Raw genomic sequence first — 19,768 nt, 5'->3', positions numbered from 1 at the left:
TACGAGTACTGTGCAATGGGATTGGGCTTCTGAGGTTCAAGCTAGGAATCCCCAATGTTCCAGGAGAACCAATATGCAACACACGGACAACCTTATCCCTCCCGGAAAGGCGACAGCTCCACTTACTATGCAATAGCCGCTCTCAGAGTCACAGGAGCTGGCGTGTCCGTTACAGTTACATCCGGAACAAGTGCCAAGGAAAGGTCCGCCGGGAACTCGCTCAAACTGAGGGGCGCAGATCTCGCAGGAGAGGCCGGAATACCCTGTGGGGCATCTGAAACAGACAACTGTGGGTCATGTGTGTGAATCGTATTACTGTAGCTCTGGACTGCTAGCTCTCACAAGCAGGACCCTCCCAACCCTCCAACCTTCTATGTCCTGTTTCCACGTATCCCTGGTTCTGCTGTGCCGGTCTGTAGTTCAGTATAAATATACAATGATGCCCCAACTACAAACACAATGACTACAGCAGACCAGTCGTCTCATGGGCTGTCATTACAATCGGGTAGAGTAACTGCTACTGGAGCCGGCCGTGACGCGGGGGGATTAAATATGTCATTCAGTGAGGAGGTTCTGACGACCGGCGGGCAGAGACACGCTCTGATTTGAGTGCCAGTCTCTCAATGTGGCAGCAATGTGGGGTACTGACCTGCACTCCTCCACCCCCGGGGATAGCCCCAGCAGCGTGAAGTCCACAGTGGTCGTGTCCATGACGATGTCCGCTAGCCCCACACTCGCCATCTTGTTGTCATATACAGTTTGAATCAAGATCCCTTCCAGATTCTGCAGCGTTAGCATCAGGTCCTCCCGGGTCACTGCCGTTCCAGACTCGTGCTGCCAATGTTCCTATCAGAGGAGGGGGCACAAGACGCATTATGTCATCACATGTAACGCATGGAAATGACGCACAGACCTGCGTCCATTACGCAGAGATGGCAGCTATACAGGGATAGTCTGGCAGTGATGCTCGTTCATTCTGATTGGCTGCCAGGCTGACCTCACTGATGACTGGTCCCCCATAGCTACAGAGTGGGAAATCCCATACATAATAGGACAGGGAGACATAGGTAATGTACAAAGCACCTGGGCCTGCCAAATAGGCTCAGCCACGCCAACCAAGATGGTGTGACCACTCCCCATTCTGCAACAAGAGGCCCGTCATACACAACAGGGTATGACAGCACCTCAACACCTCATCTATAGCACCAAGGCCCACAGGAGCTCTTAGTGGCCGAGCTGCTTCCCACCAGCCAAAACAACACCCTCCTCTGCAGAATTCACCATGCCCACAAGCACCTGGGCATACGTATAGTTTCCAGCAGAATAGGCATACACTGTGAAGAGCACCGCGTTGGCAGCCTATGTGCCCTGGTACAAAACCAAGGTCACTTGTGAATGAGCCCCTTTGACGTACACAGAATTACATATAAAATGATCTCTTGGGTGAGGCGCCAGACATGTCACCCAGCTTGGTCGCAGGCAGATGCTTCAATAACAGGAGTTTTAGTAGTCACCGTTACATCCATTTCCCTTAATCCATCTGGATACCACAATCCATAAACAAGCTACTTTGCCCATGTGCCCCCTATACCCCATGGTATCCTGTGTCCCCCAGGTAGGATGAAGAAGAAACCGTGTCCAGCCGACCACCCAACCCTCACACCAGGCAATTATCCTGTACTGGTATAGATACGTATATAACATATAACCCTACTGTTCAGAGACATCACACGGTCTCACCTCCGTGAACTGGATCCTCCGCTGGTTCACAATGGCTGGCTGGGTAGATGTCTGAGTGCGATAGATCAGTCTCTGTCCATTTCCTATCAGAATCACATCTGGCTTTCTCACAGGTTCAGACAGACCGCGGGTCAGAATGTAGCGCACTTTATAGCTGAGGGAACCGCCATAAGAGTCCAACTGTAATGAGAGAAGTCACCAAGTCAGCCCAGGAGACCCCACAAGACACCAACAATCAGTCACGATGCTGAGGATCAGCTGAGCGCCGAACCATCAACTGCCAGATATCACCATATACCCTGATGACTAATTGCCATCTTCTGAGAGCAGGTCCGCCATGGCCACAAAAGACAGCCATAAACCAAGCAGATATAACCTACATGCAACAAGATCTACCACTACAATGTTGACAATCAGCCACCAGACTTCAGAGAACGAAGCCCATTACCCAAGATAGCTTCCAAGAGATATTTCCTGGGATTGTCCACTAATGAGAGCGTAGGTCCACACGTTACTGACAGAAGGTGAGAACGCCGAAGACGTCATTCATTACCTTGTTTCCCAGGAACTGCGGGGGGAGAGTCCAGAAGGAGTCCTGACTCAGGAACCGTCGAGACAGGTCCACCAGCTGGAACTCCTCCACAGTCGTGTCGATCTGCAGCTGATTAGATGACAATGGTGGGAAGCCCTGGTCAGAGGACACGTTCGCCCCTAAAATGGAAAACGGAAATATTGCCTGAAATCAATCGCTGGATAACACCCGCTAAGTAGCAATCGGAGATGATAACAGATCAGCGTTGATGAGGTGTTTATATAATGATAAATGACGATATCAATACAGGAGACTAAAGAGACTAGAAATACCTTTAAAATCATCGACGCCGTCAAATCGCAGTTTGATTTGGTTTCTGTAGCGCCCGGTCTGATGGCACACCTTCGTAACACCAAAGCAGAAGCATGGGATGCACTTAGAGGTGCTTTCCACGTGGAAGAACCCTTCGGAGCATGGACCTAAATGCCCAAAACAGTTAATTGAAGAAGAGTTTCATCTAATGTGACCTTATTATGATGTCCCAGGGGACTACTTCAGTTACACAGACTCAGGCCTTGTAGCGCCAATTCCTGGCCTGAAGACACATTACCTCTGGACGGCTTTAGGGACAGGACACCGTCTGGAATGCCGAATACCATCCCTTTGGCGTTGATGGCTTCACAAGTGTAAGCCCCCTGGTCTGCTTCTTTCACGTCCCGAATGATGAGCGTTCCATGGCCGTTCTCGCTGCTCATCGACACCCTAGTGAGGCCGAAGGGAAAGAGCAACTTACACTTTAAATCCCAGTCCTCAGACTCCCACCCTTTAAGAAGACATGGTTAGGAGTGTGTACCTGCTACTTGTGGGAATGTGGCCCCAGTTTAATCTCCAGGTAATGATAGGAGTAGGGATACCAATTGCCACGCAAGTAAAACGCACTGTGTCGCCGCGGGAAGCCATGATGCTCTCTTCCGGGGGGGTAATCACCTGAGGGGGACCTGGCGGATGGAGAACACAGGTCAGTAATACAGGAGATCGCAGTTATTCACCTGAACTCACAACTTCCTGGCTGAGTATTATAAGACAACAACAGTACTGAATGTATGCAACAACATTTACATTATATGTGTGTAATCTATTGTTCTCAGGTGCAATAAAATACAGAGAGAACAATACAGCAGGGGATTAAGGTATTACAGCAGGGGATTAAGTCTGACTGCCCACTTAATCCCCTGCTGTAATGACTTAATCCCCTTCTGTATTGTTCTCTGTATTGTATTGCAGCGGAGAACAATAGATGAAGGGTTTATGTTAATAAACCATGGTGTGCCTAGGCGCAGCAAACTAGCCAAGATAACCGTGGACCCATCTATCTATCTATCTATCTATCTATCTATCTATCTATCTATCTATCTATCTATCTAATTTGCTGGTGTACATGATGGTATTCTAGACACACTTATGTATAAACAGCAATACCAACAGCACCAGAAGTAATGACCCTCCACATAAACGGTTTACAAACAATGGGGTCAATTCTATTCAGCGACAGTTGGATAGCGCCGGGAGTTAGCTCCCGTCGCTATTCAATTCAGCTCACGTTAAGTTGGCGAAGGCCCGTTCTCGCCGACTTAACAGGTTGATTTGTCGGGAGAACGGGCATTCTCCGACTTAACTCCCCGCCGCGATGCTGATTCCCGACAGAATAAGCCTCGTGCCGGCCGCACGGCAGCACTTTTGTTGGATTTCCTCTCATATCCCCCGGGGGTGAGAGAACAATTCCCGACAATTGGTGTCACTTGGCGCTGTATTGAATAGTGCCAGCAGCTAACTCCCGGTGCTATTCAACGGTCGCTGAATAGAATTGACCCCAATGAGGGTTAAATCTCATCTAAAACTGCCACTAGAGTAGAGAGAGACAAAGTAGCAGCCAGTCAGCTCCTAGCTGCCATGTTACAGGCGGTGTTTGAGAAATGACAGTTGGTTGGCTGGTAGTTTATCTCTCTCCACGTTATCACTCCCCAAGGCTTAGTACATCTGCCCCAGAGAGAGGGAACATAGAGACCAGATAGGAAATGCAGCCTCTGCAGGCGTATGGCGCACAGTGACTTACTGCAGCCGATCTCATCGGAGCGATCAGGACAGTCAGACTCCTCGTCACACTGGTAGCTGGCAGGAATACAGGTCCGGGACTGAACACAGACAAACTGCTCCGGGGAACACATGTCACTGGGGCCTTTGGTGGCTGCAGGGGAGACAGGTCGCTCTGAGCATGACAGTATGAAGAATAGATATACCGTATCTACTGTGTTCTATGTATACATGCAGGTTTCATTTCATATGTCAATGCCTCTCCCACCTCTCTCAGTCACACACCCAGGAGCACCCAAACCTGGTGATAATATGGCATAATATGAACTGGGGACACCGTGTCATAATTAATTGGGGTACTGTGCTGCATAATGTGTACTGGCAGCCCTGCAATGTCATATAACCTGAACTTTGGCACTGCTATGGGCATAACATTAACTATGGCACTGCTATGGGCATAACATTAACTATGGCACTGCTATGGGCATAACATTAACTACGGCACTGCTATGGGGCATAACATTAACTACGGCACTGCTATGGGGCATAACATTAACTATGGCACTGCTATGGGGCATAACATTAACTATGGCACTGCTATGGGGCATAACATTAACTATGGCACTGCTATGGGGCATAACATTAACTACGGCACTGCTATGGGGCATATTATTAGCTAGGGCACTACTATGGGGCATAACATTAACTATGGCACTACTATGGGCATAACATTATCTAGGGCACTACTATGGGGCGTAACATTAACTAGGGCACAGGTTCTCAAACTCGGTCCTCAGGACCCCACACGGTGCATGTTTTGCAGGTCTCCTCACAAAATCACAAGTGAAATAATTAGCTCCACCTGTGGACCTTTTAAAATGTGTCAGTGAGTAATTAATACACCTGTGCACTTGCTGGGTTACCTGCAAAACATGCACTGTGTGGGGTCCTGAGGACCGAGTTTTCGAGCACAGAAAAAACACTGAGGTACTCGGGGATATGGAGGGGTGGAGTGTTCTAAATTTAAATATTCAGTGCTACGTAAGCCGTCCATATCCCTAAGCCGTCCATATCCCTTAGAGTACTCCAGTGACGGAAGCCGTCCATATCCCTAAGAGTACTCCAGTGACCCCTAGTGGATGAAAAAGAAACACACACTGTGTGGGGTCCTGAGGACAGAGTTTGAGAACCACTGAACTAGGGCACTACTATGAGGCGTAACATTAACTAGGGCACTACTTTGGGGCATAACATTAACTAGGGCAATACTATGGGCATAACATAACATTAACTAGGGCAATACTATGGGCATAACATTAACTAGGGCACTACTATGGGCATAACATAACATTAACTAGGGCAATACTATGGGCATAACATTAACTAGGGCACTACTATGGGGTGTAATATAAACTAGGGCACTACTATGAGGCGTAACATTAACTAGGGCACTATTATGGAGCATAACATTACCTATGGCGCTATTATGGGGCATAACATTAACTAGGGCACTACTATGGGGTGTAATATAAACTAGGGCACTACTATGGGGTGTAATATAAACTAGGGCACTACTATGGGGCATAACATTAACTAGGGCACTACTATGGGGCATCACATTAGCTAGGGCACACTATAGGGAATAACATTAACTAGGGCACTACTATGGGCATAACATTAACTAGGGTACTACTATGGGGCATAACATTAACTAGGGCACTACTATGGGGCATCACATTAGCTAGGGCACACTATGGGGCATAACATTAACTAGGGCACTACTATGGGGCATAACATTAACTAGGGCACTACTTTGGGGCATAACATTAACTAGGGCAATACTATGGGCATAACATAACATTAACTAGGGCAATACTATGGGCATAACATTAACTAGGGCACTACTATGGGGCATAACATTAACTAGGGTACTACTATGGGGCATAACATTAACTAGGGCACTACTATGGGGCATCACATTAACTAGGGCACTACTATGGAGCATAACATTACCTATGGCGCTATTATGGGGCATAACATTAACTAGGGCACTACTATGGGGCATAACATTAACTAGGGCACTACTATGGGGAATAACATTAACTAGGGCACTACTATGGGCATAACGTTAACTAGGGCACTACTATGGGGCATCACATTAGCTAGGGCACTACTTTGGGGCATAACATTAACTAGGGCACTACTATGGGGCATCACATTAGCTAGGGCACTACTATGGGCATAACATTAACTAGGGCAATACTATGGGCATAACATTAACTAGGGCACTACTATGGGGCATAACATTAACTAGGGCACTACTATGGGGCATAACATTAACTAGGGCAATACTATGGGCATAACATTAACTAGGGCACTACTATGAGGCGTAACATTAACTAGGGCACTACTATGGGGCATAACATTACCTATGGCGCTATTATGGGGCATAACATTAACTAGGGCACTACTATGGGCATAACATTAACTAGGGCACTACTATGAGGCGTAACATTAACTAGGGCACTACTATGGGGCATAACATTAACTAGGGCACTACTTTGGGGCATAACATTAACTAGGGCAATACTATGGGCATAACATTAACTAGGGCACTACTATGAGGCGTAACATTAACTAGGGCACTACTATGGGGCATAACATTACCTATGGCGCTATTATGGGGCATAACATTAACTAGGGCACTGCTATGGGGAATAACATTAACTAGGGCACTACTATGGGCATAACATTACCTATGGCGCTATTATGGGGCATCACATTAGCTAGGGCACTACTATGGGGAATAACATTAACTAGGGCACTACTATGGGCATAACATTAACTAGGGTACTACTATGGGGCATAACATTAGCTAGGGCACACTATGGGGCATAACATTAACTAGGGCACTACTATGAGGCGTAACATTAACTAGGGCACTACTATGGGCATAACATAACATTAACTAGGGCACTACTATGGGGTGTAATATAAACTAGGGCAATACTATGGGCATAACATAACATTAACTAGGGCACTACTATGAGGCGTAACATTAACTAGGGCACTACTATGGGGCATAACATTAACTATGGCGCTATTATGGGGCATAACATTAACTAGGGCACTACTATGGGCATAACATTAACTATGGCGCTATTATGGGGCATAACATTAACTAGGGCACTACTATGGGGCATCACATTAGCTAGGGCACTACTATGGGGCATAACATTAACTAGGGCACTACTATGGGGCATCACATTAACTAGGGTACTACTATGGGCATAACATTAACTAGGGCACTACTATGGGGCATAACATTACAAAGGGCACTACTATGGGCATAACATTACAAAGGGCACTACTATGGGCATAACATTACAAAGGGCACTACTATGGGCATAACATTACAAAGGGCACTACTATGGGGCATAACATTAACTAGGGCACTACTATGGGCATAACATTACAAAGGGCACTACTATGGGGCATAACATTAACTAGGGCACTACTATGGGGCATCACATTAGCTAGGGCACTACTATGGGGCATAACATTAACTAGGGCACTACTATGGGGCATCACATTACAAAGGGCACTACTATGGGGCATAACATTAACTAGGGCACTACTATGGGACATAACATTAACTAGGGCACTACTATGGGCATAACATTAACTAGGGCACTACTATGGGGCATAACATTAACTAGGGCACTACTATGGGGCATCACATTACAAAGGGCACTACTATGGGGCATAACATTAACTAGGGCACTACTATGGGACATAACATTAACTAGGGCACTACTATGGGCATAACATTAACTAGGGCACTACTATGGGCATAACATTAACTAGGGCACTACTATGGGTCATAACATTAACTAGGGCACTACTATGGGCATAACATTAACTAGGGCACTACTATGGGGCATAACATTAACTAGGGCACTACTATGGGCATAACATTAACTAGGGCATTACTATGGGGCATAACATTAACTAGGGCACTACTATGGGCATAACATTAACTAGGGTACTACTATGGGGCATAACATTAACTAGGGCACTACTATGGGGCATCACATTACAAAGGGCACTACTATGGGGCATAACATTAACTAGGGCACTACTATGGGCATAACATTAACTAGGGCACTACTATGGGGCATCACATTACAAAGGGCACTACTATGGGGCATAACATTAACTAGGGCACTACTATGGGCATAACATTAACTAGGGCACTACTATGTGCATAACATTAACTAGGGCACTACTATGGGGTATAACATTAACTAGGGCATTACTATGGGGCATAACATTAACTAGGGCACTACTATGGGACATAACATTACAAAGGGCACTACTATGGGGCATAACATTAACTAGGGCACTACTATGGGGCATAACATTACTAAGGGCACTACTATGGGGCGTAACATTAACTAGGGCACTACTATGGAGCATAACATTAACTAGGGCACTACTATGGGGCATAACATTACTAAGGGCACTACTATGGGGCGTAACATTAACTAGGGCATTACTATGGGGCATAACATTAACTAGGGCACTACTATGGGGCATAACATTAACTAGGGCACTACTATGGGGCATAACATTGCTAAGGGCACTACTATGGGGCGTAACATTAACTAGGGCACTACTATGGAGCATAACATTAACTAGGGCACTACTATGGGGCATAACATTACTAAGGGCACTACTATGTGGTATAACATTACTAAGGGCACTACTATGGGGCGTAACATTACCCAGGGCACTACTATGGGCATAACATTACTAAGGGCACTACTATGGGGCGTAACATTACCCAGGGCACTACTATGGGGCGTAACATTACCCAGGGCACTACTATGGTTCAGAAAATGAACTAGGCATTATTATGGGGCATAAAATGAATAACTGCCGCGGTGAGCTGTCTCTCTAGTAGCATTGGGACAGGGGCCCCTTCAATATGTTGCTCTGGGGCCCACAACGTTCTGGCTGTGCCTCTGCTGCTATGTGTACCCCTGATGAGGTCTACCGGTCCACCACCCTGACTGTGTTTCCCCGTCAGTTATTATGTGTATATTGTAGCCACTGTTAGATCTTTTTATGTTTTGCTACGTTCTCACTAGTCTATTACTTATTAGACAATTTTATTATCTGGAGGAAAATTGGTTCATGGAGTGATTCCTCTGCCTACGCTGTATATTGTTGGCTTATCTGTTATCGTGGCCTTTACTGGTTTGCTATTTTCCTGCTTGTTTGTTGCTGTATGGAGTTATATGGAGTACCATGCGCTATAGTGTTGTCTGTGTTATTGGTGCGGTCGGCTGGGGTTCCCTCGGTTGTATCTCACTGAAGCTGGGAGATGAATCCCAATTGTTTATGTTACTACGTGCCCCCTCCCTCCCCCCCCTCCGGTGCTGGATGGGCGATTCTATGCTTCCTCCTCACCTTCCATCCCAACCTCATCGGGGCGCCAGCTACACCTCGTCTCCTGGAATGAGGGGATCTGAATACCCCGGATAAATATAAACGTGTGATTTTACATTTGATTTTTTTCCTCCTGATATCATTTTCCTTCCTTTAGTCTTAATCCTCTTCCTCTACTGCGTGTAGCTCACAGACCGGGGATTGCTACTCAGCACCTTCTGCATCTATGAAGCAGGGGGTTGAAGTCCATTTCTACAGGAGCTTACAACACATTGTATTGCAGGTTCTGTTGGACCCTACATGTACAGCTACCGGCCAGTTCCTTTTTGTCCACGGGTTTTAGATGCGCCACTGCACCTTCTGAATTGGGAACCGTCCATAGGTGGTCATTCCGAGTTGTTCGCTCGCTAGCAGTTTTTAGCAGCCGTGCAAATGCTAGGCCGCCGCCCACTGGGAGTGTATCTTAACTTAGCAGAAGTGCAAACAGTTGTATCGCAGAGCGGCAGCCAAGTTTTTTTGTGCAGTTTTAGAGTAGCTCAAAACCTACTCAGCGTTTGCGATGACTTGAGACTGTTCAGTTCCGGATTTGACGTCACAAACACGCCCTGCGTTCGCCCAGCCACGCCTGCGTTTTTCCTGGCACGCCTGCGTTTTTTCGAACACTCCCGGAAAATGGTCAGTTGACACCCAGAAACTCCCACTTCATGTCAATCACTCTGCGGCCACCAGTGCGACTGAGAAGCTTCGCTAGACGCTGTGTGAAACTACATCATTCATTGTAATAGTACGTTGCGCGTTCGCATTGCGCCACATACGCATGCGCAGAAGTGCCGTTTTTTTGCCTCATCGCTGCGCTGCGAACAAATGCAGCTAGCGATCAACTCGGAATGACCACCATAATGTGTACAAGCTGAAGCTTCCTTTCTGCCCTGTACATGGGAATATCCCTCTAAGTTGTGCTCATTTAGTAGACTCTGACCCTCTTTCTCCCGAGTGGCCGTAGTCTGGATCCCAAATATCATAAATGACGGTTTCTAGTCTCGGCAGTGGCGTGCAAGTATTGGGTAGAGAATGGCCCACTCCTATCTCTCTATTTTGTCTTCCGGATGGGCCGGATTGAGGCCTCTTACATAAAGGATTTGGTGTTACTAAGCTCTGTAACATTTGGGAGAGCTGCAGTGCACCTTTGTCATTCCCACTTCAACGCCAAATACGTTCCTGCCTCCCCAACATTACGTGATATGTTCTAGGCTGTGCCTAAATGACCCCCGATACCTTTCATGTCTACTGATATTTCTGTTCATTAACGTTATTTATAATCTACTAGCTAATCTATCAGATTTACATTGGTAGGGGATTTTGTATGCGGACATCTGAGTGACGGTTCCGGTAATACGGGGGGGAGGCAAAAAAAACCTCTCCGATTTTAAAGGTTAACACAAAAGACGTGGTAACCGCTGTTCATATGTAGTACATAATCTAAGAGTGCATGCAATACAGTTTATTTTCAATTGTATGGCAGCTGCTTGCGGCACTTCCGTAGAATCTGGCCACGGCTGGCCGTCTCTGATGATGTTACTGCGGCTAGCGGCGGAAGACAGTGCGGCTACGTACCAGGTGTGCTGTAGATATCACCTGTAGGCTTCAACGTGTTCCTTTATCAAGACTCCCTGATAAAATGCAGGAAACGCGTTGGAGACTACAGTGGATATCTACGGCCCACCCAGACGCACCGTCTTGTATGTGCAGAATGAAATGTGACTGGTAGCACTGCAGATCTCGTTACGTGCTCGGTGTGGCGGGTTCCGAGCCTCACACGTGAGTTGGGAGTTGGTAAGCCAAAACCTAAAAAATGTGAACTTGAGTTGGATACAGTATGTTCTTACCTGGCCTCTAAACCAGAGGTTCCTAAACGTGGTCCTCAAGGCACTTCATGCTTTGGCACAGGTGACTTAATTAGTATCTCAGTCAGTTTTTTTTTTATCTGTGCACAAGCAGGGATATCACTGACACCTGGACAATATTCTTCTACCTGAGCTTATTTACTATATGTATATGTATCTATTGGAGAAAGAGCGCTATATAAATAAAATTATTATTATTATCTACGTACAGTACGGAACTCATGTTGTGTTAGTTTACATGACCGCAATGTATCTTTATTGGTTGCATTTTAATGATAATAATTAGTGTCAGACAATGATCCTGCACAACAAGCAGCAGAGCGGCACAAAAGACTCACGGCAGTTGATTTCATCGGAGCCGTCCCCGCAGTCATTGTCGCCATCGCAACGCCACAGCTTCAAGGCGCAGCGTCCGTTCTTGCACTTGAATTCATTGGGCTCACAGGGGGAGGGGGTTCCTGGGTGGTACACAGAGAGTTGGGTTTATTTGTGTTGTATGGAGGGATAGTGTCCCCTGTGTACTGTACAATACTATACCACACGCTGCACTAGCATCGCTTCCAGCGCACGGACTGTACACTGAATACAGGTAATGTCTATAGCGCGTGTCACTGAGGTTGCGGAATGCGTGGGGACTCACCACAGTTCAGCTCATCACTCCCATCTCTGCAGTCCCGTTCTCCATCACACAGATAGTCTCTAGGAATACACTGCCCAGTGGGGCAAAAAGCCTCGTCTCTCCGGCACGGGCGTCTGAAGGGTGTGGTGGCAGCATTGGGTGGTCTTGTGTAAATGGGAAAAGGTGTGGTGGGAGGTCGGGTAGTATAGACCCGTCTTGTGGTGACTACAACCGGGGTGGTGTAGATTGGTTCCTGGGGATCTACAGGACCTGGAGAAGACAGAGATCACACAGTGAGTCTCTCCCGGCTCTGGGGCGTTATATACACACAGTGAGTCTCTCCCAGCTCTGGGGCGTTATATACACACAGTGAGTCTCTCCCAGCTCTGGGGCGGTATATACACACAGGAAGGTCTCATATACACACAGTGAGTCTCTCCCAGCTCTGGGGCGGTATATACACACAGGAAGGTCTCATATACACACAGTGAGTCTCTCCCAGCTCTGGGGCGTTATATACACACAGGAAGGTCTCATATACACACAGTGAGTCTCTCCCAGCTCTGGGGCGTTATATACACACAGGAAGGTCTCATATACACACAGTGAGTCTCTCCCAGCTCTGGGGCCTTATATACACACAGTGAGTCTCTCCCGGCTCTGGGGCGTTATATACACACAGTGAGTCTCTCCCAGCTCTGGGGCGTTATATACACACAGTGAGTCTCTCCCAGCTCTGGGGCGGTATATACACACAGGAAGGTCTCATATACACACAGTGAGTCTCTCCCAGCTCTGGGGCGGTATATACACACAGGAAGGTCTCATATACACACAGTGAGTCTCTCCCAGCTCTGGGGCGTTATATACACACAGGAAGGTCTCATATACACACAGTGAGTCTCTCCCAGCTCTGGGGCGTTATATACACACAGGAAGGTCTCATATACACACAGTGAGTCTCTCCCAGCTCTGGGGCCTTATATACACACAGTGAGTCTCTCCCGGCTCTGGGGCGTTATATACACACAGTGAGTCTCTCCCAGCTCTGGGGCGTTATATACACACAGTGAGTCTCTCCCAGCTCTGGGGCGGTATATACACACAGGAAGGTCTCATATACACACAGTGAGTCTCTCCCAGCTCTGGGGCGGTATATACACACAGGAAGGTCTCATATACACACAGTGAGTCTCTCCCAGCTCTGGGGCGTTATATACACACAGGAAGGTCTCATATACACACAGTGAGTCTCTCCCAGCTCTGGGGCGTTATATACACACAGGAAGGTCTCATATACACACAGTGAGTCTCTCCCAGCTCTGGGGCGTTATATACACACAGGAAGGTCTCATATACACACAGCGAGTCTCTCCCAGCTCTGGGGCGTTATATACACACAGGAAGGTCTCATATACACACAGTGAGTCTCTCCCAGCTCTGGGGCCTTATATACACACAGTGAGTCTCTCCCAGCTCTGGGGCGGTATATACACACAGGAAGGTCTCATATACACACAGTGAGTCTCTCCCAGCTCTGGGGCGTTATATACACACAGGAAGGTCTCATATACACACAGTGAGTCTCTCCCAGCTCTGGGGCGTTATATACACACAGGAAGGTCTCATATACACACAGTGAGTCTCTCCCAGCTCTGGGGCGGTATATACACACAGGAAGGTCTCATATACACACAGTGAGTCTCTCCCAGCTCTGGGGCGTTATATACACACAGGAAGGTCTCATATACACACAGTGAGTCTCTCCCAGCTCTGGGGCGTTATATACACACAGGAAGGTCTCATATACACACAGTGAGTCTCTCCCAGCTCTGGGGCGTTATATACACACAGTGAGTCTCTCCCAGCTCTGGGGCGTTATATACACACAGTGAGTCTCTCCCAGCTCTGGGGCGTTATATACACACAGTGAGTCTCTCCCAGCTCTGGGGCGTTATATACACACAGGAAGGTCTCATATACACACAGTGAGTCTCTCCCAGCTCTGGGGCGTTATATACACACAGTGAGTCTCTCCCAGCTCTGGGGCGTTATATACACACAGGAAGGTCTCATATACACACAGTGAGTCTCTCCCAGCTCTGGGGCGTTATATACACACAGGAAGGTCTCATATACACACAGTGAGTCTCTCCCAGCTCTGTGGCGTTATATACACACAGGAAGGTCTCATATACACACAGTGAGTCTCTCCCAGCTCTGGGGCGTTATATACACACAGGAAGGTCTCATATACACACAGTGAGTCTCTCCCAGCTCTGGGGCGTTATATACACACAGGAAGGTCTCATATACACACAGTTAGTCTCTCCCAGCTCTGTGGCGTTATATACACACAGGAAGGTCTCATATACACACAGTGAGTCTCTCCCAGCTCTGGGGCGTTATATACACACAGGAAGGTCTCGTATACATACAGTGAGTCTCTCCCAGCTCTGGGGCGTTATATACACACAGGAAGGTCTCATGTACACACAGTGAGTCTCTCCCAGCTCTGGGGCGTTATATACACACAGGAAGGTCTCATATACACACAGTGAGTCTCTCCCAGCTCTGGGGCGTTATATACACACAGGAAGGTCTCAAATACACACAGTGAGTCTCTCCCAGCTCTGGGGCGTTATATACACACAGGAAGGTCTCATATACACACAGTGAGTCTCTCCCAGCTCTGGGGCGTTATATACACACAGGAAGGTCTCATATACATACAGTGAGTTTCTCCCAGCTCTGGGGCGTTATATACACACAGTGAGTCTCTCCCAGCTCTGGGGCGTTATATACACACAGGAAGGTCTCATATACATACAGTGAGTTTCTCCCAGCTCTGGGGCGTTATATACACACAGGAAGGTCTCATATACACACAGTGAGTCTCTCCCAGCTCTGGGGCGTTATATACACACAGGAAGGTCTCATATACACACAGTGAGTCTCTCCCAGCTCTGGGGCGTTATATACACAGAGGAAGGTCTCATATACACACAGTGAGTCTCTCCCAGCTCTGGGGCGTTATATACACAGAGGAAGGTCTCATATACACACAGTGAGTCTCTCCCAGCTCTGGGGCGTTATATACACACAGGAAGGTCTCATATACATACAGTGAGTTTCTACCAGCTCTGGGGCGTTATATACACACAGTGAGTCTCTCCCAGCTCTGGGGCGTTATATACACACAGGAAGGTCTCATATACATACAGTGAGTTTCTATCAGCTCTGGGGCGTTCTATACACACAGGAAGGTCTCATATACACACAGTGAGTCTCTCCCAGCTCTGGGGCGTTATATACACACAGGAAGGTCTCATATACACACAGTGAGTCTCTCCCAGCTCTGGGGCGTTATATACACACAGGAAGGTCTCATATACATACAGTGAGTTTCTATCAGCTCTGGGGCGGTATATACACACAGGAAGGTCTCATATACACACAGTGAGTCTCTCCCAGCTCTGGGGCGTTATATACACACAGGAAGGTCTCATATACACACAGTGAGTCTCTCCCAGCTCTGGGGCGTTATATACACACAGGAAGGTCTCATATACACACAGTGAGTCTCTCCCAGCTCTGGGGCGTTATATACACACAGGAAGGTCTCATATACACACAGTGAGTCTCTCCCAGCTCTGGGGCGTTATATACACACAGGAAGGTCTCATATACATACAGTGAGTTTCTATCAGCTCTGGGGCGGTATATACACACAGGAAGGTCTCATATACACACAGTGAGTCTCTCCCAGCTCTGGGGCGTTATATACACACAGGAAGGTCTCATATACACACAGTGAGTCTCTCCCAGCTCTGGGGCGTTATATACACACAGGAAGGTCTCATATACACACAGTGAGTCTCTCCCAGCTCTGGGGCGTTATATACACACAGTGAGTCTCTCCCAGCTCTGGAGCGTTATATACACACAGGAGAATAGGAAACCGTTCCTTCCCCTCGGATTACATTATGTCTGAGCATGTAAAGGTCGCCATCTCTAGACAATGAAGTGAAGTCGGCCTCTGCTTATTAGGAGGACAGAAATGAATAAAGGTTTATTCTCTTACCGCACAGCGTCTCATCGGAGGAGTCCTGGCAATCAGGGCGCCCGTCACAATAATACACCCTGGGAATACACTGCCCGCTGTCACAGGTGAACTCCGTCTCACCACAGGCCTCAGGCTCAGCTGGAAAAACATAATTTATATGGTGATTGTCTGACTGCAGTGACCCCAGTGGTGAGATCCCCCCGATGATCGACAGGTAAGCAGAATGTACAGATGTGTCCACTGTCATCTTGCAGGTAATCGCCATGTGCGCACGTATGCATTGTGGCAGCGACTAGCCGCGGGCGGCGTACGCTCTATGCATACACACGTGCCCGTGGACATTGTATGCTATTCATGGCAAACAAGTCAGGGCTGAGCTACAGGTCAGAGGGGCGGTCAGGGCTGAGCTACAGGTCAGATGGGGGTCAGAGATCAGCTACATGTCAGATGAGTGGTCAGTGCTGAGCTACAGGTCAGATGGGGGGTCGGGGCTGAGCTACAGGACAGATGGGGGGGGTCAGGGCTGAGCTACAGGTCAGATGGGGGGGGGGGCAGGGCTGAGCTACAGGTCAGACGGGGGGGGACGGGGGTCAGGTCTGAGCTACAGGTCAGACGGGGGGGGGGGTCAGGGCTGACTACAGGTCAGACGAGGGGAGGGGTCGGGACTGAGCTAAAGGTCAGACGAGGGGAGGGGTCGGGACTGAGCTAAAGGTCAGACAAGGAGAGGGGTCAGGGCTGAGCTAAAGTTCAGACGAGGAGAGGGGTCAGGGCTGAGCTAAAGGTCAGACGGGGGGTGTCAGGGCTGAGCTAAAGCTCAGACGGGAGGGTCAGGGCTGAGCTAAAGGTCAGACGGGGGGGTCAGGGCTGAGCTACAGGTCAGACGGGGGGTCAGGGCTGAGCTACAGGTCAGACGGAGGGTCAGGGCTGAGCTACAGGTCAGACGGAGGGTCAGGGCTGAGCTACAGGTCAGACGGGCGGCCAGGGCTGAGCTACAGGTCAGACGGGCGGCCAGGGCTGAGCTACAGGTCAGACAGGCGGCCAGGGCTGAGATACAGGTCAGTGGGGTGGCCAGGGCTGAGCTACAGATGATTAGACGGGTGGTCAGGGCTGAGCTACAGATGATTAGACGGGTGGTCAGGGTTGAGCTACAGATGATTAGACTGGTGGTCAGGGCTGAGCTACAGATGATTAGACGGGTGGTCAGGGCTGAGCTACAGATGATTAGACGGGTGGTCAGGGCTGAGCTACAGATGATTAGATGGGTGGTCAGGGCTGAGCTACAGATGATTAGACGAGTTGTATGAGCTTAGCTACAGATGATTAGATGGGTGGTCAGGGCTGAGCTACAGATGATCAGACTGGTGGTCAGAGCTGAGCTACAGATGATCAGATGGGTGGTCAGAGCTTAGCTACAGATGATTAGATGGGTGGTCAGGGCTGAGCTACAGATGATTAGACGGGTGGTCAGAGCTTAGCTACAGATGATTAGATGGGTGGTCAGGGTTGAGCTACAGATGATCAGACTGGTGGTCAGAGCTGAGCTACAGATGATCAGATGGGTGGTCAGGGCTGAGCTACAGATGATCAGACTGGTGGTCAGAGCTGAGCTACAGATGATTAGACGGGTGGTCAGAGCTGAGCTACAGATGATTAGACGGGTGGTCAGAGCTTAGCTACAGATGATTAGACGGGTGGTCAGGGTTGAGCTACAGATGATTAGACTGGTGGTCAGAGCTGAGCTACAGATGATTAGACGGGTGGTCAGGGCTGAGCTACAGATGATTAGACGGGTGGTCAGGGCTGAGCTACAGATGATTAGACGGGTGGTCAGGGCTGAGCTACAGATGATTAGACGGGTGGTCAGGGCTGAGCTACAGATGATTAGATGGGTGGTCAGGGCTGAGCTACAGATGATTAGACGGGTGGTCAGAGCTGAGCTACAGATGATTAGACGGGTGGTCAGAGCTTAGCTACAGATGATTAGATGGGTGGTCAGGGCTGAGCTACAGATGATCAGACTGGTGGTCAGAGCTGAGCTACAGATGATCAGATGGGTGGTCAGAGCTTAGCTACAGATGATTAGATGGGTGGTCAGGGCTGAGCTACAGATGATTAGACGTGTTGTATGGGCTGAGCTACAGATGATTAGATGGGTGGTCAGGGCTGAGCTACAGATGATTAGATGGGTGGTCAGGGCTGAGCTACAGATGATTAGACGGGTGGTCAGAGCTGAGCTACAGATGATTAGACGGGTGGTCAGAGCTTAGCTACAGATGATTAGATGGGTGGTCAGGGCTGAGCTACAGATGATCAGACTGGTGGTCAGAGCTGAGCTACAGATGATCAGATGGGTGGTCAGAGCTTAGCTACAGATGATTAGACGGGTGGTCAGGGCTGAGCTACAGATGATCAGATGGGTGGTCAGAGCTTAGCTACATAACAGACGAGTCAGAAATTAGAAAGTGGCTATACGGAGTAAAACAAACAGAGGTGGCCGGAATTATTCTGCTGTCTCCTAGGTATGGTTACTTATGCTTCATACGTAGTATTGGTTTCCCCCATTTACTCACCACATCCCTCCTCATCGGACATATCCCGACAGTCGTGTCGCTGATCACATCGGTACTCCAAGAGGACGCACTCACCATTCGTGCAGGTAAACTCATTGATGGTGCAGGAGCGGACAGGGGGTGTGACTATAGGGAGAGGATGAATGTGAGAAACAGGGAGATAAACATGGAGACACGGGTGCGTCCTTCGCACACAGCCGATAGGCATCCAACATGGCGTGGGGGGGGGGGGGGGGACATAGAGGCCTACGGAGCGGCTTCTGCAGAGTTGATGTCAACCACTTGACAGCCGCACACACTGATTGGACTGGAATCTCCTGATGCAGGTCCATGAATGTAGGGACAGCTGAGGTCAGTATATTTATGTAATTACCATACAGTGACATACAGTATACTGTGTAACCAATAGCTACAGGTCAGGTGATGGAGACAGGGTCCCACCAGTGCACCACCCACAGGGTACTATATTACAGTGACCTATACTATGACACCTATAGCTACAGGTCAGGAGATGGAGGCAGGGTTCCACCAGTGCACCACCCACAGGGTACTATATTACAGTGACCTATACTATGACACCTATAGCTACAGGTCAGGAGATGGAGGCAGGGTTCCACCAGTGCACCACCCACAGGGTACTGTATTACAGTGTATTACCATACAGTGACACATACCGTGACACCTATAGCTACAGGTCAGGAAATGGAGGCAGGGTTCAACCAGTGCACCACCCACAGGGTACTGTATTACAGTGTATTACCATACAGTGATACATACCGTGACACCTATAGC

At 48.4% G+C, this 19,768-nt stretch overlaps 1 protein-coding gene across 1 annotated transcript in view; it reads right to left on the bottom strand.

Moving 5' to 3' along the window:
• Nucleotides 1-19,768, bottom strand: part of HSPG2 (heparan sulfate proteoglycan 2) — a 310,894-nt gene that overhangs the window by 164,084 nt on the left and 127,042 nt on the right. Inside the window, 12 exon segments of the mRNA XM_063942047.1 lie at nt 127-274; nt 650-846; nt 1,741-1,920; nt 2,294-2,451; nt 2,605-2,751; nt 2,883-3,034; nt 3,126-3,270; nt 4,386-4,517; nt 12,060-12,179; nt 12,362-12,610; nt 16,425-16,544; nt 18,977-19,102. Coding sequence (XP_063798117.1) covers nt 127-274; nt 650-846; nt 1,741-1,920; nt 2,294-2,451; nt 2,605-2,751; nt 2,883-3,034; nt 3,126-3,270; nt 4,386-4,517; nt 12,060-12,179; nt 12,362-12,610; nt 16,425-16,544; nt 18,977-19,102 — 1,874 coding nt within the window.

Source organism: Pseudophryne corroboree, chromosome 10, assembly GCF_028390025.1.
Source record: "Pseudophryne corroboree isolate aPseCor3 chromosome 10, aPseCor3.hap2, whole genome shotgun sequence".
Lineage (NCBI taxonomy): Eukaryota > Metazoa > Chordata > Amphibia > Anura > Myobatrachidae > Pseudophryne > Pseudophryne corroboree.
The sequence above is the reverse complement of the archived record's forward strand: the minus strand, read 5'-3'. Positions and strand labels throughout refer to the sequence as shown.